Genomic DNA, 25988 nt, shown 5'->3' with positions numbered 1-25988 from the left:
AGGTTTTTATACTGATGTTAATCAGACCAATTTCAGTTTAACACAATAGGCATTTCAGATAAAAACAGTGTATCTGAAAAGAAGTTTTGGTTTCAGTGAGACTGACCACTGAATGAGTGCATGATACAGGTGCATTATTATCCCTTGTTCAGTGAGTATTTGCTGAATAGTGACATTACTCTTTCATTTATGAATAGGTTCATACCATGAGAATTATTTCTCCACAAAATTGATTATATGTCAAATATGTGTAGATAGACGATAATAAGTGGCATTACAGTGAATGGTATAACAGTGACTATTGCTATGAGTCCCTTGACAGATATTACATTCATCCTGTTTCAGCCATAGTTTGCCAAATTTCATCTTTTAAATCTCTGGGATTTCTTATTGTCATTCCACTGGGGTAAGGCAATGACCTAGGACTTCATAAACTACTTCTGGAATATAAGTTATATAGTCTCTCTCTGTCTCTTCCCTCACCTCTAGCCTGGATTTCCTGTTATTAGGAATTCATATGCAGATGTTAGCATATAATCATTATAGGAATTATTTTACATCACTTCTAATAAGATAGGAAATGTATCTTTTTTATCAAAGATACAAAACATATCATGTGTCTCTTCTTTTGTGCTTAGTTTTCTGGGCTTAAAGTCCATACACAGTTCTTTTTAATTCTCTCATAAAAACAGTAGTGATACTTCAAAGAGGATTATAGGAAAAAAGGATATCTTATTTCCATTGGGAACATGTAACTTCTGGTTTTGTTTCTGTAAGCAAACTGTACTCCCTGACACAAAGGTAGAAACTATCCATCTGTGATCATTCACATGCTACACAGTAACCCAGATACCCCTGTTATCATTTCCTCACATTCTTCTTCATTCACTTTTTTATGTACAAAAGTCCTTTGAATGGGTGTTAAAATTTGCAGAGTTTTCTAGAAATCAGAACACGGTATATTGCAATTGACAACTTCATGAGAACTGTAATTGCTGCGCTTGTAACGTGAAGAAAGCTACAAAGTTGCTTTATATGCAGAGTAGAAATAGTGGGTGTTAATCCTAAGGGAATGCAAAGTAATTTTTTTTTTTCTAAAAGTGTTGCTTCTTTCTCTGAGTTTGATACAGATAGATGTGATAACTAATGAGTGTGTGCATTGGGTTTGGGTAGCAGGGGAGTTACCAGGTGGCTTCAGTAAGGGTAGATTTAGATTGGAGATAAGGAAGAATTTTTTTTACAATGAGGTGTTAAAACACTGGGAAAGGTTGCCGAGAGAGGTGTTGGAAGCCCCATGCCTGGAAATATTCAATGTAAGGCTTGACAGGGCTCTGAGCATCCTCATCTATTTGAAGATACAGGGGGGTTGGACTAGATGGTCTTTAAAGGTCTCTTCCAACCTAAGGCATGTTATGATTCTATGAAGGAGTAGGAGGAAGATGTTCGAAGAGCTGAATTTATTTCTTATTATCCCAATCTGATTTGATTTATAATAAATTAAACTTATTTTCCCTAATAGAGTCTCTTCTGCCTCTGATGGTAACTGGTGAGTGATCTCTCCTTGTCCATACCTTCATCCTGACACTTTTGTTTTACCTTCTCCCCCCAGCCAGCTGAGAAGGGCACCTGGCAGGGTCAACCCACCACACTGTGCATAAATAAGATGTATTTTTTTTCAGAATTAAATTAAATATGAGGTGGGTTGGTTGGTTGGTTGGCTTTTAATGTGTGTTGTTTTTGTTCTGGTTGAATCTGAAGGGAATCTGGGAGGACCCCTTTTAGATGGCAGCAGTCCTGTTTAAACTGAACTTATCCTGCTTCTGCTGCCTACTGTCAGCAGGGTTCATACAAAAGTGGGCATTGTTGGTATCTTTGGGTGCCCTACATGAATGCCATTCAGAAGCCTCTTGAATATACAGTTGCTGCAAAAGCTGCTGTGGGAGTAAAACAGTTACGGCAATCCAGGTTTCCACAATGTCTTTTCCTTTTAATTTTTTTTTTTCATGAAAATACAACTTTGTCTCTTGAGAAGTAGTTAGCATTTATTATGAACAATAAACTGACAGTCAGCTCTTTTTTGTTGTAATTTGATATGCTGGTTTTGACAGTGTCATTTCCAAGATTGCCTGTGGTACTATGCAGTGTTCTTCAGCGCATTTTCCAGCTTTGGGTGGTATAACTAATGTGGCTGGACTGCATGTTTGAGCAAAGTCTTCAGCTTTCTGAGATACTTGAGCCCTGTTTCCAAGCATATTCCTGAATTTTATGAATGTGTGAGACCTCAGGTTATTTTATGAACTGTTTTCTGAAGAAGTATCTCTCAGCCACATGTTTGTGTCACATTTAGTGTATCATTGAGACCAATGACAAAAACATATCAAAAACTTCTGGATATGAGAGTGACTTTGATGTGATTAGCAGCGAAGTCAAGTACTTGAAGTGTCCTGTGTCAGCAATTTATAAAGTGTTTGATAAGTAATCTTGACTGAAAAGCTATAAAAGCAATTCCAGGGTATAAACCTGGGACTGGATGGCATACTTTGGAGTGACAGTAGGAGAAGAGACATATTTGATCTCTACAGAAACTTAAGTAGGAGCACATGAATTTCCTGCAGTATTTAAGATCTGCCTGATATATTGACTTACTGACAAGAGTGTGTTCTGTCTTCTGAGGGCATATCTAAGCCCTGAGTTCTTACTTAAGTTTAAAGAGAAAGAGTCTGATTCTAGATGGGAATGGTGGTTTTTGTTTGCCTTTTTTTTTTTAATTTAATATATATTTTCTCTACTATCTCTATTACTGTATGCTCACCTCTGTTCCTTCATTAGTACCAAATATACTTTAAGTTTAAAAGTGTGCATTTCACTTGTCATAGCTTTTTGCTCTTGGAGCTGGTTCTCTTACCTGGATCGAGATGAAGACACTTACATGACTTGACTAGTATGACTTCTGAATTAAAATAATTTAATTTTTATTATGATAGTGGAATTATTTCTCTTTTACTGGATTGAAGGGAAAATAGAAGGAATAAGTGTATTTCTTTTCAATTGGTGGATTTGAGAAACTGAGTGATCCAAATTAATAGATTTTTTTTAATGTCAAACTGAAAAACATGAATAGAAGTTAATTTTCACTCCCAAATAACTTGTCTCCTAAGAAAAATATGTTAAGATACAAGTTTATCTCATGTCAGAATTTGCTGGTGATCTCATTTTTTCCAGTGATTTACCATTTTAACCTGATATTGTATTTACTGTGGGAGTAAATGCATCTTGCTAGTAAATCCAAGAAAATACCAAATAATTATTTTCAGAATGTAAATCTTATTCAGAGACCCCTTGATCCAGGAATTCTGTTGAATTTTGCTTTTGATTTCTGGCTGCAGCAAAACATGGTTAGACTGCCACAGAGAGACCAATCAATATGACAGTTAACGTTGCCATTTGGAAGGATTTTGTTAAAAATGCATTCCTTTTCCAGATTCTGAACTTTTTCCAGTTATTTGCTTATTTCAAGCCAGTCAACATACATTATTAAAGCACCTAAAATAAATCATGCAGAACATGATTCTGGTGTGGTTCCAGTTCAGAAAAACATAAAATTAAGGAACTTGTTAGAGCTGAAAACTAATGAGGATGGGCCTTTCTGTCAAATTCCTCACCGATGCAGCTCTCCAGTAGCAGTCGGAATGGTTGAACACCTGAGAGTGCAGGGTAGCAACAACAAGTTAACAGACAGATGTAGCACTACTCATTTCAATTCAGCTGTTGAGTTTGGGGTATTGAGACAGTACAGGTTTAAAGGTGGAGGCACTGGTGCTGTGGTCATCCTCTATTACTGTGCCAGCCCTTTTGGCAACAGCTCTTCAGGGCTGCCTGAGCCTCTGTGGCTCTGCCTATTGTTGCATTTAGACGGGGTCCATTTACACAGGGAGGTGCCATAGGTGGTAGCTGTGGCCTGTTGGTTTCTCACTGGGCATTTAAACATGTGGTGTCCCTCATACTGAGCAGGCTTGTGGTTAAAACATCATCAGCAAGATAAAACTAACTTTCCTCATGGCAGTTTAAACCCAGCTCGCGTTAATGTGTAAACTGACCAACACTTGGTGAATTCTGTTTTGTTGTGACAGGAACAGCCAACATCAATTGTTAAAGTGACTTTGATAACACTTGAGGGCTGTACAGCAGCTTTCTCTGTGGTAACCTTACTGGCATCTCTTGCTTAAAACCTAGGAAGTCAGAAGAACCTGAGGCCACATTAACATGACCTGGATTTCCACTGAAAATCAAGATGAAATGTATTTTTGCCCTTTGTGTTGCACAAGTGCCTGCCCTTCCTGGCCCTTCCTCCGGACATCTCCAGTAGGGAGGATTTGACACAAGTAGTGAAGAAGGACTGGAGCTTTTCCCACATTGTCTCTAGCATAATGCCCACCGGTTCCCAATTAACCTGGCCTTGATTAAGAACAGTTAATTGCAATGGATCTTGCATGCTGGTGAACACCTGAAATAGTATAAATTCTTAATTGAGATGTCGTTATCTATGGAACTATGAAAACTCCTTCTAAAAGGACTGCTAAAACCACTGCAGTTATTGGTCTGCTTGGACCAGTTTTAATAATGTGTAATGTATGAGGCCTCTAGTTTCTGCTTTATGTTTTGGGTTGTTCTCCTTTAATAAGATTTGATGTTCTTTTAATTAATTGAGCATCATGTTATGAAACTGGCATACCAATTATTTCTCTCCAGATATCAATGATGTTACCAAGAAAAACTTTAAATGTCAGGATTTTTTTTAGAAAAGAGGAAAAGATTGCAAAAATTATTTGTGACAGAAGAATTAGGATAATGCTTTGAACAGAAATAATTTACTTGAAGTGTAAAATGCCTTCAATTTTTGTTTTAAAAGGATATGAAAGAGTATTGTATATGTTTGTGTATTTGGGGAAGGATGAAATAAATATGAAGTCCATAAGTGCTAAAATATGAGATACCTTATTGTAACATGTTGGTGTACCATTTCTGTGAAACACATATGCAGTTCTGTACGTAAAAATAGTCTTTCTTCTTAGAAAGGTCATTTGTGCTTAACAGATATCAGGTATTTTTCTCTATTGGTTAGCAAAAGAGAAAAAAACCTGTCCTTTCTTCTTTCATAAGATTTTTATTTTCTCCAGACCTAGAGACAGTTATGTAGTTCAGCCTTTCCAACTCTGTGTTGTAAAAGGAAATCAGTATTATTTTGAAGTAGTGGAATGTCAGCAGAATTAATAGAGGTAAATGCTCTCCAAACTATGCAGCAGGACTTTAGGACCTTGCCTGAGTAACAAAGTAGAAGTAAATGTTCCTGTAGAGTAAGATGCTCTTTGTGCTGTTACTCTTTGATTTCTGGAAAGTGGAGAGAGGAAAAATTAGACATCCTGAAGGTAGCAGCATAATTATTTTGCTGCAGAGAGGTTGCCAAAAGATTGACAGAGTGAGTGTGGTGACAGCATGTGCAGGTGGAATGGATCAGACATTCATTGAAGTACGGGGGTCGGGAGGTGCATATTTGGTGGGAGCAGACTACCTTCTACAATCTAGAAAACTCTGCTAGTTTGTAATGGGCCTTATGGTTTTGCTTTCAGAAAATTGTGTGCATGATTCTATGCACATTTATGCTTTTTCGCTCCTACTCACTCAACCCTCAAATACAGAGTTTTCAAAGGCAGATAGCTAAGCCCATTCTTAGACATCTCAGTAGAGGTGGCTGATTTTCTGACACACAGAACACTTGCAACTCCTACTTGAAAAACGTGCTTTGTTTGCTTTGTTGGATTGGCTTGTCTGAAAGAGAGTACAGGCTATGTTAGTAAAATACATATTTATATTTTACACCATACAGTAAAAGTTCTTCATTGCTGTGGCTACAAGGAATTTTCTGCATTAGTGTAACCTCAGAGTAACATGATGTTTCTTTCTATTTAGGGTTTCCATCCTAGATATAATATCAAGAAAAGTAAGCAAACAGTGAAAATAATAATTTCCATTGAAGTTACTATTATCAGAATAGAATATATTTCTCTAGACAAGGATCAAATCCTAAATGAAACCATAAATGCAGGAAGATTTGTTTCTTTAAACATTGGTTTCTTTATTTTATCTACTTATTCATATTTTCAATACATGTAAATAAACCCAGGGTTTTTCTCATTCTTCAAAAAACATGTACAAGAAATCCATAAATCCCTCCCAAACACATGGAATTAGCTAAAAAATGGAATACAAATTAATTGCTGGAGGTCTCAAAAAATTGGTTATTTCCCTACGATCAAAGGAGAAATAAAACACCTTGTGCTTTGGGCAAAAAGTCAGTTCTATGAATAAATATCTGCACACTAGAGACAAGTATATGTTCAAATGATTGTGTTAGTGCTCTTAAAGGGTTACTATTACAAAGCTGAGGCAGCCTTGTAAATGTAAATAAAGTCCAGAAGCCCACACTGCATTTGCAGTTACTGTCAGAAAGAGATTGCTGCATCCTTGGATGCACCATGTAGTCTTTTGCAATCTGAATATAACCTCAATGGAAGGCTCTTTTGCCTTTATAAAAAAAATATTTTCTGAAAACAGCCCAACTTGCTAATGAAAGCTTTTTTTATCTTTTGTTAGATGAAAATAGCATTCAAATATGAATCTTGGTCATATCTTTATCTGGGACTTGTAGAATTTTAAACCATAACAATGATAGATGCAACTCACACAGATTGTTTTCTGTAGGGCAAAGTTACAGTTTTGGCTTCCATTCATCAGCATTTGATTCTCTCTTAGAGGACTAGCTCTTACCCTTTTTATCTTGAAAAATGTGTTGTGAAACCAGAAATGCCTTAATTATATTCATAAGCTTATCTTTACAATGGAAAAGACCTTTTTATCGTTCTTTTTAATCAAGTCATTAGCATGAAACTCAGAGATGTAATCATACCAGACTGGAATTGGGGTCATGCCATAGGCTAGCTGAATAGGAGGCTTCTTGGCATGATGATGTATAGTCATTTCACAACAATGCTTTTAACTCAGTAAGTCTGCCCTTTAATTATATTTTAAATCTCATTTGAGAAGTTTCTATCATTATGTAAATTGTTCAGTGAATGGTCTCATTCTAAGACTCAATAAAAGTTTTGCTTATGGACTGGGAGAGAAAATTACTTAAAAGCTTGATGGAGGAATGGGGAGCATTAAAAAAAAAAAAAAAAGAAACCCAAATCCAACAACCAGTTCTTAAAAGAACTATGACATTTAAAAGAGAGAACTCCCATGGGACCAGAAATGCCTTGCAAACCAGCAGAAATACTTCACTGGTTTGTCCCATCATTAATCTAAATCACGGTATCTTCAGATACAAATGTTCTCTTTCAAAAAAGTATACACTTCTTCCTGTTCAAATGCTTTGATGGTAACAACCAGCTCACAAGGAGAGGCTGCCATAAAGCCTAGTGCAAACTGGCTTTCTTTTGCCAGAAGCAAAAGAAATAGATCAAGTGCACCTTGCACTGAATCTATCACTCAGGTGCTTAAAATGCATTTGACTTGCTGTGCTGTAGCCCTTAATTCAACATCTCCATAACTGTAACACTCAGAAAACTATTCCTCTGTCTGCAGGCAGGAGAATAAGCTGTGATCCTGAGAGCAGTGCCACGTGCGTGGATTTCTGTGCCTCCAAAGTGTGCTGCTGGAGTGTGCCAGGGCGCTGAAAAAATGTCTCAAACTCTCTGAACTCTCTGAACCCTCACACAGAGTTTATGCTTTAGGCAGAATCAGAAATTTAGAGGACTTTAGATGTAATTAAATGAAATCAAGTGGGATGATTAATTTGAAATCCAATTGCTAAACTGCTAAGATGTGCTTACAGAGTTGCAAATAGAGGAGAATTAGGGTCCTTTAGTTTCTTTAAATTATTGCATAATGAATTTTTTCTACCTTGTATAAAAGATAAATGTTTCGTCAGCCATGCTGCATTGATTTCCATGTTTTAGTATGACTCATCTATAGTCCAAGAAATATAACTAATTCCTTCTTTCTAGGACTTCACTAGACATGTGTCGTGTCCTTTATATGTTATGTCAATGCATTGCATGTGGGATACGAAGGATATTGACACTGATTAATTATTTCTGCTAAGATATCTCAAACCATATTGAATTCTTATGGGATTAGCTGTGCTGTGTGGAAGCTGGCAGAACTTTGAGTGCATTGGATTTCACAGTGACAACTCAGCTGCACTTAGCAGGGCTCTGTGTAAAGTAAAACCTGGGGAGCCACAGGTGAATTTCTTCTTCCTACCAAAGGAATTAGGGCAGTGAGGATCTGTACTTCCAGGGAGAACGGGAGCAGAAATTCCAAGGGGAAACAACTGAATTGAGCAAGTGAGAAATATATCCATCCTCTAGCTTTTTGCAAGCATTGGGTGTGCTCAATTACCACGTTAGTGTACTTCTCTGAAATCATGCATGGTGGTTTCAAGGGTTCAGGACAAAAGTGAACAGCCAGAGCAAATTTCCTCACCCTGTTTTGTCCAACAAGTTTTCCTCAAGACGAAATGCATTTCATCTCTTTATTACTCTAGTTCTCTGTATTAGTTGCACGCTTATTCCATGTAATAAAATAATGTAAATACACATTTTTAAATGTGCAGAAACCTCTAACCTCTAAGTTTCCACAGACAAATATCATGGTGCCTTTTGTCATCTAACTGTATAGTTCATCTTAATAAAGGAGGACTTCACTCAGCACCTAATGCAGTTGCAGTTCTCTCCAGATAGTTCAGCTCACGCTAAGCAGTAACTTGTGATCAAGAAGATGCTTTCCATTTTTTGGTCTCTGTTCTTTTTAAGAGCAGATAGCCAATCTTTTTTCAACACAGTCTCAGCAATAACAACTACAGCAAAAATGCAGCATACACTCCAAGTGTAACTCAGTAGAATTATACCGGGATGGATTTTTTTATCCACTGTAGTCTTTTCATGTGTTTGAACACATTGGAAAATATGAAAGTGCAATAAATAATATTTATTTAGTCTATATGCTATGCTTCATGGTATGACATCAATGGTAGCATACTTTTGCAAATATTTTAGCAGTTTTTGAGATTAAATAGCTCTTCCTGCTTTATTGTTGTCAAGAAAAAGAATCTAGTTCATATTGTGTTTTTAAAACATGGATTTATTTATTTCAGAAAACAAATAAAAGGTGTATAGATCTTTTTCTTATATGCTCTGTGCTTCTCTTGGGATGTGTAAGTGTCACAAAGAAAGGTTCTGACATGCACCAACCTAAATGGAGCAAATATCTTTATTGTTGTCTTGCTTCTTTGTCAGTGTAGGCTTTCTGCATAGCTGCAATAAACTACTTTAGGGAGCATTAGAAGTGCAGTATTACACAAGTAATTTGGAATAAGGAAAACTCAGTCTAGAATATTAAGCTTTTGATGAGAATACTTCACTTTTCATGTTCATTGCCCACTTAACTGTCCAGATGTGTTGTGATAGTATGTAGTATTCTGAAATAAAAAAGGATGTGGCTTGCTTTCATTTCCAGAATTATGTATGTGTCAGGAGAAAAACATAAAATATGTAGACTATGAGACACATTTTCTAAACACAAGAAAAACGTGGAAAGGTTTTTTGCTTAAATTTTATGAGTATATGTGTGGTAAAACACCAAGAGGGCATAGATTTGACAGCTTCCTACTGTGAATAGTTACTCAACATGTTTCATGGCACATGTTATTGCCAAGGAAAAGGAACAAGTTTGTAAGTTTGGTGTTTCCATCACTACCCTGAAAACTAAGAACTTTGTGCAACAGGTAGTGCATGTAATTTTTTCATCCAATAATAGATTTATTGTTTATTAAATGTAGAAGGACCTTAGAACTATACAGACGTTAACAGTTATCTTTTTTGCTGTGAACTTTATCCTTCCTTATACATTGTTTCAGCTGTTTACATCAGTATTGTTAAACTTAACCTAGTTGAAATAATACCTCCAAATGCATACATGGAAGGAAAGAAATTTGGTTATAGAGTATTCTTCATTCAAGCAAACAAAAATAAAGTATCACAGCTGGAAACTGGAGCTAGCAACATTCAGACTTGAAATAAAATACCACTTTTCAAGTAAGGACATTCATTCCTGGAATATTGTACATTTTTATGTACCTTAATAATGCAATTTTTAAAAATATAAATTTCCTGAACAACAATAAGTAAACACAATGTTTATAATAAAGTTGCATTCTGCAGAGTTAACTCTGATGTACATCAAACTCATTCCTAAGTACTTTACTGCTTGAATGACGATAGATAAGTAAAATAGTTGGAGAAGGATTCTTACACTGTATCAAAGACATTGCTAGCCCAGCTTAAAATTTCCCCAAATATTATGCTAGTCGTTGCTGTGAAAGCAATAGGTATCCAGTTAAGGACATTTGGAAGAGCAGTAGGTGAGCAAGGACGATCTATTCATGATTCAGTGCAGCTAACATTGCACTTAAAATATCAAATAAAACCAATTCAATTAAGAACACACCAAGTAGACAGATTGTGTGCTCCCCTCCTTCAAAGTCATTCTCCTGATGAAAATTGCCAAAAATTTCCATTGGGGACTATCTGTGATGCTCAGTTAGTACTGGGTCTTGTTCTCAAAGGCCATAAATCATTTCCCCACTTCAACCCTAGCACTCCCATTTCAGGCAGCAAGAAACCACCACCAGAAATCTTAGTGCCCCAGCATCCCAGGAGAAAATGTAGAGCTTTATTCACTATTCATTATTTCTTTGTGTCTTTGTGTGCTTCTTTGTTTGAAAGTAAAAGTACGTTTGTGCGAATGTGGCTGCATATAAAGTACACGTGTGCTCATTCATGTACGTGTTGAAATTATCATTATTATTATTTTTCTTCTATTTAATGACCTTAATTCAACCACTATTCTCTGCAACTGAATCTGACCTTGTGGAGCTGCAGCATGCAAACGTCTTGGGGAAGGGCAGCCAGCATACAAAGGCTGCATTGAGTGAGTGGGCAGGCAGGAATGCTGGTACCAGGCAGCTCTCTAAAGAATGTTCTTTTGGCAGAAACAGCCGTGCTAAAAATGAGGGGGAAAAAATGAATTCAAAATTTAGAGCTGGCCTGCAGTTACGAGGCGATAAGAAAAGTTGGCTGTTCAACATGAGCTGCCAGTTGCATATTCTAGGTCCTTGCTATTCTCAGGCCCTCCTACAGCCATGGCCCCAACCAGTGTTTTGATATAGCACAAAGTGGTTGTTTATTGCTATTGACTGCTGAGGCCTGTGCTCCAAAATGTGTCTGTCAACAGAATGTAAGTGAACTTGGCATTTTCAAGCCCGGCTGCTGCAGACGCTGGATTTCTTGGAATTGTCATGCAGCAGGACCGGTGTTGCAGTCCCCAGCTCAAACTGAAAATGTTGCACAGGAAGACGTATCATGTGAAGGTCAGATTTACCTGAGATCCTGAGGATTTTGTGTTTCCTTGTTTTTCCCTCATCAGCACAGTAAATATATCTTGTCCTTGCTTTGTTGCCTGTCAAAGGCTACACCTTTAGCTTTCTAAATTTTGTTCAGTATGCTTCATACGGAAAAAAGGTCGAATTCAATGCTAATGGCCTTCATGTGAAAGGGAAATGTGGCTGTGTATACAGGACATGATATTGCTGTAAAAAAGAGTAATCGAAACCTGTGCTCTCTGTTGCACTGAGAATTTTTCCACTCTTTTGAAAAATCATGGTTTCTGTGATTTTTTTTTTTTTTTTAAGAAATCAGATATATTGTTTTCTATTCCTTCCATAGGAGCTACAGGCAGAAATTGATGCTCACACTGACATCTTTCACAACCTGGATGAAAATGGACAGAAAATCCTGAGGTCCCTGGAAGGCTCTGAGGATGCAACCCTGCTGCAGAGACGTCTGGATAACATGAACCTCAGATGGAGTGAACTTAGGAAGAAATCTCTAAACATTAGGTAGGACCTGAACCTAAGCAAAAGCCTACCACTGGTGTATTAGATGCAATGCTGCAATTTGCAAGTAAAAAGGTTTAATTTTGTTCTGTTAGCACATTTTTTGTCTATTTTGAAATTACTTGTGCTACTTTGAATGCTGTCTTAACTTTGTAAGAATGATTAGGTTTTTTGGTGTGAAAATGATAGTAGAGGATTAGGATTTGAGGCATATGATGAAGTTTTTTAATTACAGAAAGAAAGATTACCATGTTTAAACAGTAACTGTATCCCCTCTAAATGTGTGCTTTTTCTAGTACTGGGTATACTTATCAGTGAGTCATGAAAGAAAGTGATTAAATAACCAATATTTATGATAAGCTTTATTTTAAAGGCTGCTATTTCCAGTGCAAAACTAAAAATATCTTTACAAATGAGAAGACAAAATATTTAAGGTTTAACTGTTGTCAGGAGAGTGGACAGAATTGCTAAACAAAACCTAGGGGTAAAAGAAATCCATGGGTAGTATCATGAGAGGAAACACTTTTGCTCGCAAGGAAAAATTTAATAAATGGTAACATCACAAATTATCAAGTGGTCATTCAGGCTTCAATGGACTGAAGATTTCATTTCAAAAGAAATTGTCTGGGAAGCTTTTCTTCAGAAACAGGACTTTTAAGATAGGCAACCCAGCTCAGTTGCACTCAGTCTTGGTCATTTTTTCATTTTCTCACTTGCCGTGTGTTGGTGGTAGTTCAGAGGGCAGCAAAAGACAGAAGTGTTTTCCAAAGTAATGTATGAAATATTAGCTTTTTTCAGCTCAGGTCCTGAGGGAGGTCAGGCTGTGTAATGACAAAAAACATCTTCATATCATCAATCATTAAAAATAAATGAAGGCTGTGATATTGAAGAGATATTAGTAACTAAGGAAAAAGACACATAGTCCTCCTTTTTTCTTTTCTTCTGAGTAGCAAAAGAAGAGGGATAAAACCCTTCAAGGTATCTGATATTTTTTTTTCCTTTGCATTCATTTTACCCATGAACTTGCTCAAATACAGTGTTTTTTGAGTTAAAAATAAATAGTCAGTTGTCCAAATATCAGTAATTAAACATATGCAACTTTCTGTCTTCCTTTTTTTGCAGTTTAATGTATTTCTGTCATTAATTGAGTCTGAAGCAGTAAACCCCAGTTATATCACAGTGACTTCCTACATTACACACTCAAAGCAACAAACGTCCTCTCTAAAATCTTTGCTTCCAATAAAAGGCTTAAGGTCTTCAACAACTTATTGATTAGAATAAGAAACAATTCTTAAATTCTCAGACCTTCAGTTTAAGTGTTGCTGGCCACCAGACTAAATGAAGAGGCTCTTCCCAGTCGGCCGGTTTGGAGCTCTTTCTACCCATAGCACAGGATGGAATGGATTTCATCATAACTAGCAATGCTTACACAAAAGAGGGATTAGAGAAAACATATGAAATGTTCTCCAGGCATCAGTCCCAGAAGTCTCTTTATTTAGTGTTAGTTTTAGTCTGCTGAAACAGAAGACCCATGTCGTGGATCAGTTTGAGTGGGCATTCTTTTCTAAATGTGTTACATAAAATATATGATATTATATTAGATATTAGATAATATATTAGATATTAAGAGAAGCCAAGTTAATTTCCATTATTTCCTTTCTTTCATTCTGATATGTCAGCACAGTTTATCCTAATAAACACTTTCATATAAATAGAAGGGCTTGAGTTGGAAGGGACCTTAAAGATCTTCCAATGCCAACCCCCCTGCCATGGGCAGGGACACATTCAACTAAATCAGATTGCTCAAAGCTACATCCAGCCTGGTCTTGAACACTTCCAGGGATGGAGCATCCACAGCTTCTCTATATATGTTCCAGTGCCTCATCACCCTCACAGTAAATAATTTCTTCATAATGTGTGGTCTAAATTGTCTAGGATCCATGGGCTTCTCTAGCCTTCACTGCCTGCAGGACTGGCCTCCCCCTACTGTGAAGCAGTTTTACCCCAGCTCCCAGATGCCCTGTGAGAGCAGAGATCAGAAGGCCTGGCCTATGTGTGTCCCTCAAATGTAGTATTCAAGTTTGAAAAAAGAGAAAATTTTCCATCAGCTCTCATACTTTGAGAGCAGCTGAGCTTTCTGTCAGCTTGTGGCTGATCTGTCCCTTTCCTTTCTCTTTCCTTGCCACTTTAATTACCTGATGTAAGAGACTGGAAAGAAGACAGTATTCATAGAGCATTTCAGAGAAATGCAACTGTCCCTGTCTTCATCAATTCCTCATTTCCATATCCAAACTAAATATTAAGGTCTGATGGCTCCATGTTTTTCACATTTCTTTATAGACCATTCTATATAAGGTATAGAATTCTTATTGTCAGAAGAGAATGATTTTATGTGCAATCACTGTAGAATAAGATAAGTGTTAAATGAACAAAACTAGGACTTAAACAGAAATGTATGAAATAAAAGAAAAAATTTCTTTATTTCCCAATACATTTTTTCACTTTACTCTTATGTAATAATCCTTTGGTTTGAGTTACTAAGAAGATTTCTTACGATATCTGGAGGTGAATTAGGATTTTTTTCAAAACAGAAATTAAAAAATAGCATATTCATAAGTCTAGAGAGACAAAATTTTAGTGTGCTTTATCTATGGTACAGAGGAAATTGAAGATTTTATTAGTCCAGCTACAGAAAACAGTTGCTGAAATTTAGAAGCTCAATACTTGATCCCAAAAAAACTACATTTATGCATATACAGAGGAAATATTTAGAAAATGTCCTTATGATGGAGAACTTTTTTGCATAAAGTGCTATTTTGTCTTTTAATTTTCCCAGTGTTTCAAATAATTTCATTCACACCTTTGTTTAAAGGGCACAGGCATTTGGCTAGATAGTGTATGAGGATTCTGTTGGCTTTAACAATTTCCTCATGACTTTTTTTTTTTTTTAAAGAATGGCATTGCTTCTCTTATTTTAAAAAATTAAGAGAATGACTCTTGTGTGAGTTGAATGGTTTGTGTCATGGTTTGGAGCAATGCTTGCTCTTCACTGAGTTGGAAAACTACTATCTATATTTTAGTTAAATAATGTCCTAGTAATCCTAAGTAATGACTACATTTTTCATGCTAGTCCTGCATAACATTTGTGCATTTCTAGTGAGACCGACAACTCAGCACAGGCATTACACACTGCTGAAGAGGAAAACTAAAAAAACTATAAAGACCCCAACCAATCAAAAACAAAAATCAGGATATGTGAGAAAAAGGCAGGAGTGTGGAACCAAATTTAGATCTGTGTTGCCAGAATCTAATTCAAAGCTACTGAAGCTATTAAAAAATCACTATGTTAATGAAACACTAGGATCTTTCTCAGTAAATAAGCTTGTACATTTTGGTTTTTACTTTTACTGTGACTGAATCTGTCTTATATTTAACACATGCTTTCAGATCCCATTTGGAAGCCAGTACTGACCAGTGGAAGCGATTACATCTCTCTCTTCAGGAACTTTTGGCATGGCTGCAGTTGAAGGAGGATGAATTAAAACAGCAAGCACCCATTGGTGGAGATCTTCCCACTGTGCAGAAACAGAATGATATTCATCGGGTATGGAGGTCTTTTAAATTATATTTTGGTCATTCCTTTTTTCTTGGCAGGTTAGTGCTGCATGACACAGTCCTTGTTGGAAGGAATTCCAGCTATGGCTTTCAAACTCAGCAGAGAAAATCAGCCTTTTGGAGAAGGAACTGTTAATAACCATGACCTTCAGAGACCTATCACAGACAGGCAGATTTCATAGAACAATTACTAACCTAGTAATTTTTGAGGATTAAATAAGTAGTTCTGACTTTTTTCTACAGCAGGCATTCCAACTTCATGTATACTTTTTGAAACCCTGGTGTGAATTTTGGGGACATTCGTGAAAAGAGTAGCTGATATCAGCTCTATTACACAACTTTGCACCATGAAATTATTGTGATAACTGTCTGTGGTTCATACTGGTTTCATCAGGGAATTCTAATACAAAGTTCATAGCAGACCATCATATGGGGGACCATTCTAGACTAAGATTTGTATTAAAAGGGGACCTACATTGAACATCTGTACAAGAAATGGGGGTTTTTTTAAGCCCATCAAATGAACAACCCTGAGAATGACACTTCTGAATAATTCTTCATACAACGATTCACACCGATTTCTTTCTTTGGTGAGGGTATGCTCAAAGTATGTATCCTGTGTTCAATCAATTCACACCAGTCTGATGCTAACCCAATGTCTGCTTTCACCTAAACACTCTTTAGTTTCATATGCCATTGAGATCTATTCAGGTCTGAATGCGAAATCACAGTTCTAGTACCTCTATAGTACAATATACATTCAAGCTCTCCTCTCCTTCATCCACATGTGTCATTAGTTAAAATAATGGCATTATGGGAGGGTTTTACTTCCTGTTTGGTGTCTGATTATGCTTCAGTGTGCTATCTAAAAAGTTATTTCAAGCAAATGTAATTTTTATTGAAGAATTTAAATTATCAGTCTGACAGCTTGATTCCATGAGAATATTTCAAATCCAGTGATCATCCTCTCAAAGCATTGTGCTGCATATATGTAAAAATTGTGAAACTTGCCACAGAAGGTATTGTTTCTGAAGTTCCTAAATCTCTGATTTTATTGCTTAATGAAGAAATGTGAAATGGTGCCATAAAACAAAATAGGATCAGTGTTTTTTCCGTTCATCAAGTAGCTGTATATATTACCCTTCCTCATGGGAAGGACACATTTGAGAACAGATAGTGACATCAGATTTGGAAAGTGAACATGACATAACTTGCTGCTTGAAGTTGTTTGGAGCCCTGAGTTTGTGAAAAATCAGGAAACCCTGTATTCAGCCAGGCACACAATTTTTCCATAGGCACACAGGCATTCAGATACTGCAACAAACTGATGGGAAGTAGTGTCAATGCAGTTTGTCGAGGACCTATCTTCGCCAAATGATTGAGAAAGCAAAAGAGAAAGATGAACAAAAAATATCTCTTCTCTCAGTGCCAAATTTTTCTAAGATAATATAATGCTTTTCTGCAAGGGGCATCTTTGTCACATTTCCTAGGTCTTCCCTCTGGAGAGGTGATGTGTAGGATGTGTCTTTCTCACAAAATTTTATGTGGGACTTGAAGCACTATTACAGAGACAGTAAGGTGAAAACATCCATGACTTTATGGGGCAGCACCATTCCTTTTTTCACCTTTCACCTAAGAAAGTTAAGATGTGTTATATATAACCATGAAAGTTAAGAGAGGCCTGAGGTCTGTTCTAGACATAAAGTAGCAACTTCCATAAAGTAGTTTTAAAGCCCATCCAGAATATCAGGTTGAAAGAAGCAATATAGATGTTGCTTTAACTCAGCATGACATTAACTCAAACTCTCTCCAAAGACAACTCTTGAGCCGAAACAAGAGTTAGAGAGGGATTTTTATAGAATAGTTACAACAACACTTTTTCCATCTAAATAATATTTGAGTCTTTGAAAACATTATTCTTCTCCTAGACAGAAGAAATATTTTTTTTTTATCTAAGTAAATTACTTCTCATAATATTTTAGTATTGTATATCGCTCTATAAGTGGTTTAAGAGTTTCCCAGAATTCATCATAAAGGTGGCAAGTCTTCAGTGATGAACTAAGTGATCTCTCTGTCACTAACCAATCAAATGAAGTATTTAGAACTTTTAGGGATGAGAATTATTGCATGAAAGTAAGATACCATGAGTAGGGGCAAAATGACTTCATAAAATAGATGTCACTTCTCTTTTTTAACTTCTGTGCCACTTGCAGATACGTAACACAGAGCTTTGGTCATCCTGTTTAGTACCAAAGCTAGAATGTTTTAGTTCTTTTTAGAAATATGTCTTTTTCCTTTTCCCCTTCTGTAGCACTTCAGAAGTGAGGTCTTTTTAGCTGTAGGTATGCTGATTCCCTGTGGAAAAAAGAACAAAACAGAATACTTGAAATTTGCCCTGTCTGATCTTCAAATATCTCTGACAGAGGAGGGAGAAACAGTCAACATGGAAGTCAACTTCAGGTTGCTATTGACAAAATCTATGTTTGCAACGTGGAGATTTTCTACTTGGTGGTTGGTTGGTTGGTTGGTTGGTTGGTTGGAGTTTTTTTTTCCCCTGGACATTATGGATTTTGTTACTCTGAAAGCTTCTTTTACAGAAGCAGGTATACAAAGGCTGTATCTCAATGAACAGCTTAGCTCATTTCTGAACATAAGAAAAATGTTTTCAAATGTTTTCACAAGTGTACAATTATACAGCTTGAAACTGGAGCCCAAAACTGGAAAGCTGTTTTCAAGAGGTTTGGGCCTTTGCTTAAGAGCAGAGCTTATCTCTCAGAGTGTTGGATGCGACACGAAACAGTAGTTGTGTGTTGATCTTGAGAAAAAGAATCTGCTGACTGTTCATTTTTTTCTCCTGAATGTCACTTCTGGAAATTAGTCTTCAGTAAACAAGAAAACCATCTACCAGATCTGACCAATCTTTTAAATGACTAAAACTTCCAGTTTTGGTCTTTCTTCATAAGTACAGTATTTTTCCTTCTGTGAAGGATTGTCTTTGTCAGGTAATGCCAGAACTGAACCCAGGTAAGTTCTTCATTGGAGAAGTGAATAAACCTCATCAGGGGAGCACTATTTATATGCAGTTTAACTGATTCAACTGAGAAATAGCAAGATGAATGCCAACATGGTTTTATGCCTGAATCCTTTTTTTAAAGAAGTGTTGCAAGCTGATTTTATTTTTTTCCCTTAAAGATAAAATTTAAAGAAGAGTAAACATATTTAACCTCTCTATCATTTAGAAGACCATCTGGAATACCACAGAGATTCATAAAAGAGATGAAAAGAAGTCAGTTCTTACCACTTGAGTGCTCCTAGTTGCCAAGATTTGCTTTAAAAATTTTAAGAGTAGGATTCAGATGAAAATTTTAAATGCTTGAATTTATGCCAGAGGAGAGCTTGAACTCAACGGAGAACAGGGGTATCCATGCAGTTAAAATCTTTGTTGTGGTATAAATGTGAGGTGCTTTTTAGACAAGGCAATTTGGAATGTATCCCAAACACAACCACATAACTGCTATTTGTTTGAACTTATATATATAGTAGGTCATTTTGTCAATTTTTGGCATCTGAAGAAATTGTCTCTATTCCAAAGTCTTAGAATGTGTGGGGAGGAGTGGTGGTGGTGTTAGTCAATGATAAAAAATACTCCAGTTCTTCAAAACATTGTTTAATTATCTTAGTTTTTTCCTTGTTTTACTAAGTATCACAATATTACTTTAGTGAAATTGAATTACCAACTGTGTGCATGTTACTGTTAATCTAATCTAAGTAACTTAGGCATCATGCAGATAGCCTGCTATGTCTTTCATTCTTTTAAGAGTTGCCTCATTTGCTGTGTAGTGATTTTATTAACAGCATAAATAGCATTTATGAACATAGGAGGTACCTATTAATGCTTCCGTGGAAACCCTTTCACATGAAATCTGTAGCATCACTGCCTAAGGAGGAGTACAGTTCCTGCTTCAAGACACTAACCAGTTATAGGGGCACAGCTGATATTGATGCCATGAAGATTTTTGCCTTTTCTTTTATACCCCTGTTATACCTTTTTACAACTTCTGTATTCCTGGTGCTTTTTGCCTACATTCTTGGACTTGTTTGTCAAGCTAAGAGACTAAACATTTTAGAAGCTTCGTAGCTAGGGATCAGTGTGCCCCAGACCCCAAGGTCCTCTCCAGAACACATTCTGTAATCCAAGATAGAACCATCCAGGGGAAGGTTCCTTGGGGAGGGGGGCTCACTTGAGCCTCTCATTGGGGAATCTTTGATAGATGTGCTAATTAGTAAAACCTATAATGTTATACCCAATGTTGGGAAGAGAGACACAGAGACACAGGGAAAGACTCAGGGGGGTGCATCTCGATGCATATGACCTGGACGTGTACACCTAAGGATCCTTAAAAATAAATACCAAGGTAAAATCCCTTTTCCCCTTCTAACCGTGTATGCCTCTTGATTTTAAGACCAGGAAAAGGCATCAATATCTACTTTTAACAATTGGGACAAACACCATTTTTTGAAAAGCATTCAGTTTGGCAAACACGTTGAATTAATCTACTTGTACTCTTTCGATTTAAAACACACTGAAAGCAAAAATTCCTAGTTTTTAAACAGAGATGAATGTTACTTTTACTAATGCTACTCTTTTCTCATTATATTTTCATTTTTCAATTTAAACAATTGTTGTTTCTTCATTTAAAGAGATTTAAGGACACTCATGAGGTGGTGGTGGAGGTCTGAGATAAGCTGATCAATATATGCATTATTAAAATGGTGGACAGAATGCCATTACTGCTGTACTGTTGATGACAAATAGACATGCTTAAATAAAGTAGTTTACTTACTTTTTTGTCAGGTCATACATTATGTGTATTCGATTTCCTCTACAGTCACCACAAAGTGTGGAAGAAGTTAAGGAATTCAATGAAATTAGCCTGCAATCATTAGCTGTACATTAGAAATTCATTTAGGCTAATTCTGCTTTCAGTGATGGTCTAGTTATGATAAAGATGTATTTGTCAGGGCTCTAGACAGATAAATTTCTTTTTTTTTCCCTCCAAAAGAAGAGAAAATGTCTTTTATTGCTACTTATGATTTTTACTGGTAGTGTGTACATATCTCACAACAAAACTTTAATTTAGAAAAGCTGCTTTATCTTCATACAGTAAGAACTTCGTTTTGGAATGGGTTAGTATGAAATGAACATTCATTATTTTTAATGCTGTTCTGTGCTACTGCTTCAGCCTCATGTTTTTTTCATCCTCTCCTTTTCAAATTTCTTTAATTGAAACATATTTTAACTCAGTAGAAATCTGCTGATCAAAATTAGGGAAGGAGATGAGAACTGTAAATAGATCTCAACACCATACTGTGTACGATTCTATAACTCAGGATTTACAGACTATAATTGCCTCCACCAGCTCCAACATTCAGAGAGGAAAAGTTGGGGGGAAAAAAGTTTAACACATTGGCTCAGTTTTCCTTTATTAATAAAGAAAGACACTTTTTCTATTTGTGACAAAATACAAGATATGCAAAATCAGAAGATTCTATTAGCATTTCTCTATTGTTTTGAGGAAGATACAATGATTCCTGCTCACAGGCTTAATGGGATGCAGTGCACATATGTTCTCCTTCTGTTGCACAAGAGGTACAGGAGGAATGTGGCTTTAAACCTCTTCTGGAAAGATAATGCCACTCAGTGTATTTGATTGCTTTAGTTTTCTGCAAAAACAGTACAAGCTGAAAAGAGCATATGAAAAGAAAGAGCGTATTTTTTGTGCTTCTCCTGGTGTGCACATGTACATAGCCAGGGTGACCTGTCTACAGCAGCAGCACTCCTTACAGCAGGACTGCTCATTCCCAAATGCATAGTTCAGAGGTGTTTCTGGCTTTTAACTATTCTCTACATCAGTGTATTTCTGTGTTCCCTTGGAATATCTGTAACTCCTTCCTGCTGTTGGTGTGTGTTTGCAGAACAGACCCTTGTGCAACTGCTTCCTTTTTGACTGGTTTGGGGCAAAGACATTTCTGAAAAATCTTTGGAGACATTTCTAAAGCATATTATATCTTTAAGCTGTTATACCATTTAATTTTTAAAAACACTGGTTAAAGTGAGTTTGACTGTTGATGTTACTTTTAACACTATCAGCAGAGAGCACAGCACACAGTCCATGGAAATTACCATGCTGGATTTTAAGTTATGCTTCCTGCTGGCTTACTTGACCTGCAGACCTGCCAGACCATTCTAGTGGGACATGATGTGAGATGCACACAAAGGCTAATTAAAGGAATAGATTTTCCTCATCTGGAGGCATGAAAAAGGCTTATTATATTTCCTCTTTCTATCGCACTTCATGCAAGAATCAAGTACAAATTATAAGAATTATAAACCTAAAAATGCCTGAGTTGGACATTTTTCATTCAGCCCTGTAGTAGCTCCACTCAGTTTTTTATGCAAAACAATGTCCAGTGGTAGTGTACTTGTTAATATACACTTCTTTATTTGTAAAAGTTGATATTGTCTTTTAAAGGTGAACATGATTGTTTAAAACATTTATCTCAGGTATTAATCAAATGACAGATTCCCTTATGATAGCAGATAGACTCTGTGAAAATGTTCCAGTCCCATTATTGTGTTTGACACAAAATGAAGATTTTTTCCTTTGTTATTTCCTTCAACAAAGCAGACTTTGCTAAAGGGTTTTCCCAAGCACAGCTACAAACTTTATGGTCAGTTCTTGACCATTTAATAAAAAGTGTATTTAAATATCTGTAGTAGAATAATGTAGTTATTTCCTTAAGTTTACTTTCCTGAAATGTGTTAAGAAATTTTTACCTGTGAGTGCTCATATTATAAACTATACATGTCCCCATTATTAGTTCTGGTAGGTATTTCCTGGACAGAGAGTCACATATCAAATACAATTCAAAGTATAATGAACTTTTTAATATTGAATTTATAATCCTTCATTAGTTCACATAGAAGTACAAATTTTGTTTAATAATTAATTTAACTGAATTGGTGAATTTATTTTGTTAGAAGCTTATATAATGCCAGTGTTGTAAAGAGAATTTTCTAATCCCTGCAGCAAAATATCTGTTTTCTACACATGGCATATGGGTCTCCTTTTTGCAGTATTGTGGTTTGTGTTACACTGTACTATTAAATTACCTGCATATTTTACCTCTGTGCTGCTTGAAACAGTATGTATTCAACAATGTTTCATAAATACAGAAGAAAACGTTGAAATAAAAGAGTGGTAAGAATCAGTTAGATAAGTTCACTGCAACATGCAGAAGACCCAATGCAACAAGCGACCCACAAGCTGGGTTTTACCTGCATTTTGTGTGGTGTCCATTTGGAATCAGATTGATAGAATCTTATATTCTCATTAACAAAAATAGATCATTAATAAACAAATACTGAGATATGCATACTTTCAGTAACCTACCAAGTATCTAATACTAATCTTGAGGAACTTACTGATGGTCATTTAAAAGCAGGGTGTAGAGAGGTAGTAAAAGGAGCTGTTGCTGAAGAAAGCAAAATGCTGTATGCTCTTTTGAATACAATGTGAATACAATGAATACATTGAATGCATTTGCTCTTTTGAATACAATGTGATTTCAGGTTAAGCAAAAGCTGATTCTTTTAAGTTTTTGTGTGTGTGTGTTTTGTTCCTTCTTGTCACACACATGTGGAAGCTGTTGCTGGAAATTCTGTTCTGACATTGGTATTCTGACTTGGTATTTCTTTATAGATCCACTTACAATAATTTTGTTTCTTAGACTTTCAAGAGGGAGCTGAAAACAAAAGAACCTGTTATCAGGAGTGCCCTTGAGACTGTGCGAATCTTCCTGGCCGAGCAACCTGTGGAGGCAGTGGAGAAGGTCTGCCCAGAGCCCAGAGGTAATTGAAGCAAGAACAGGGTAATAACACGTTGCTGGAAAGATCAGTGATGATCAGCAATGATTAAATAAATCCTGCCAGCCGGTCTGAAAGCATTCCTTTTTACACTTCAAGCTGAATGCCAGTATTCAGCAACTAAGCTAAAAATATAGATGAAAGCAAGCCTTAGCAATACTTCTGAACACTGTGGTACTAAATAGACATGCATATTTATAAGCAGATTTTGAAACTGCCTTTAAACCTTCAGGACCTGTCTATAATTATAGCCTCATTTGAGGTCTCAAAGCTGCAATTTAAGCTAAAATTCACCTTGTAGCCTCAGTACTACAGGAGATCCCAAATCCACCTAATTGCAGCAAAAGCTTCCCAGTGATTAATATTTATCTATGTGCTGAAATATTGTGCTGAAACAGCTGATAAACTTCTAGCTACACCTTGCGTGTTTCAAAATGCCTTTATGTACTTAAATGCATATTTTGCTGACTTTTATGGTGGCAGGATTTAAGTTTTGTAAGAGATTTTCAAATGAGAATACATTAATAAAACAAATTTCACGCTTGCCTTTGGTTATGAAGAGTTTCTTACCAAGACTTGAACTTATCCAGATGGCAACTGTTTTAGTTCTAAGACAGAATATGTCTTAAAAGCCTCTTCACTTTCACATTTAGATCTGTCACCTGAGGAAAGAGCCCATAATGTCACTAAACTTCTGCAAAGGCAGGCAGATGAGGTCAGAACTGAGTGGGATAAGCTGAATCTTCAGTCTGCTGATCGGCAAAAGAAGATCGACGATGCTCTTGAAAGACTGCAGGGCCTTCAAGAGGCAATGGATGAACTGGACCTGAAGCTACGGCAGGCTGAGGCATTCAAGGGGTCCTGGCAGCCAGTGGGGGATCTGCTAATTGACTCTCTGCAGGACCACTTGGAAAAAGTCAAGGTATGTGTCATATATCAGTATTTCTGAGTATAAAATTGTTCATTGTATGAATCCCCATATCAGTAATTATCTTTTAGAGTGAGAAATTTATATCTTTGTATCATAGTCACTTATATTAAAAGTACATATATAGAGTTTTATAATTTCAGAAATTGAAATGCAATGGGATCCTCATTGAGAATGTATATTGCTGACATGGGTAAAAAGCACTACAGAAATGTGTAAAAATCCTCAGCATGCTCACTGTTAACTCAGGAGAGGCAAAATTGTCACTTAAAGAAAACAAGATAAATTAGATAGGAGAATATATTATAAAAGTCTATACAATTAATTTTTCTTTATTATATTTTTTTAAGTATGATGAATACACAATTGTCTCTGTAATTGTAGAGTAGAACTTAATTTAAAATATATGGTTTTTCATGATGATGGTATTCTCTATGTTTTTTTTAATAAATTGGCTTCATAACTAAAGATAGTCTAAAAAGCAGCAACCCTGGAAAATTGTCATTATTTTCTGTAATTTAATGTTTATCTGCTTTTAAGTGTTGTTTCATAAAATCATTGCTTATTGAGAAACTTGGGCAGACTTGTCCTCTTTCAGCATGACTGCCATGGACAGACTTGATAAATAATACAGGATTCCTTCAGCTAGAGCACAATAGAGGCAGTTGCCATTTTGATAAGAACAAAGTGCGTTTGTTCCAGTCACATAAATGGGAATCATCAGTCATTTTGAAAGAGACCTGAGCTAACTGTTATTTTCTCTGGTTGAACATTAGGATCTAAGGAAGAGGAAATAGAATGACTAATGGCAAGAAAAAAAGCCCTCTAGAAATCAAATGTAGTTTATTAAAATGAAAGTCTTCGAGTTGTAATCACACAGAAAGTTTAATGAGTGTCCTGTGCAGGGACTGTACAAGAACAAATGAAACAGTTAGTAGCTGATGAACAGCTAGCTGCAAAACTTATCTTCATTTGAATTCATAAAAGAACGGAAAAAACCTATTTATAAATTCTCAGAAAGTGCTATTGCAACCATTGTTTGTTTTGGGGGTTTTTTAATTTTGAAGAAGGTATCCTGAACAGAAACACTGAATCTCTGATATTACTGGAAAACAAAGCAAATCGCTTAATTCTAAAGCTATGAGCAGGAGTGTTTACTTCATAATTATGGTTCTGAGTCCTGTGATGGTTTAAAAAGTAAATAAATACATTCTAGATAGCATAATTAATGAATTAATAATTTATTCACTTGAGTTAAAGTATTTTTCCTTTGCAAATATTTCAGCTAAAAGCTGAATTTGTTGAAGTTATGTAGCCTTCAGTTAAAAGTTGTTAGTAAACAATAAGGTTTTTTCTTTATAAATTATATGATCAGCTAAACATTATCCAATTGATACATTATATGTGTCTAATCTGGTTTTTATGATGAGTATCACGACTGATATTACAGAATGACGAAAAATACCTAATTTCTCTCTATACATCTGAGAAATCCAAGCACCTTC

General features: G+C 36.1%; 1 protein-coding gene across 11 annotated transcripts in view; it reads left to right on the top strand.

The window, feature by feature from the left end:
- The window catches only part of DMD (dystrophin), a 1178400-nt gene that overhangs the window by 967423 nt on the left and 184989 nt on the right, over positions 1-25988 (top strand). For 9 of the 11 annotated variants that reach the window (XM_010394528.4, XM_019282745.3, XM_039551931.1 and 6 more), the window contains 4 exons: positions 11844-12016; positions 15461-15617; positions 23420-23540; positions 24209-24477. In XM_010394528.4, coding sequence (XP_010392830.2) covers positions 11844-12016; positions 15461-15617; positions 23420-23540; positions 24209-24477 — 720 coding nt within the window. Of the gene's footprint in view, positions 1-11443; positions 11489-11843; positions 12017-15460; positions 15618-23419; positions 23541-24208; positions 24478-25988 lie in introns of those variants that run through there. The other 2 variants (XM_019282755.2, XM_019282754.1) reach the window with 1 other exon arrangement.

The sequence above is a fragment of the Corvus cornix genome, chromosome 1 (assembly GCF_000738735.6).
Source record: "Corvus cornix cornix isolate S_Up_H32 chromosome 1, ASM73873v5, whole genome shotgun sequence".
NCBI lineage: Eukaryota > Metazoa > Chordata > Aves > Passeriformes > Corvidae > Corvus > Corvus cornix.
Note: the sequence above shows the minus strand (reverse complement) of the source record. Positions and strands in the feature narration are given on the sequence as shown.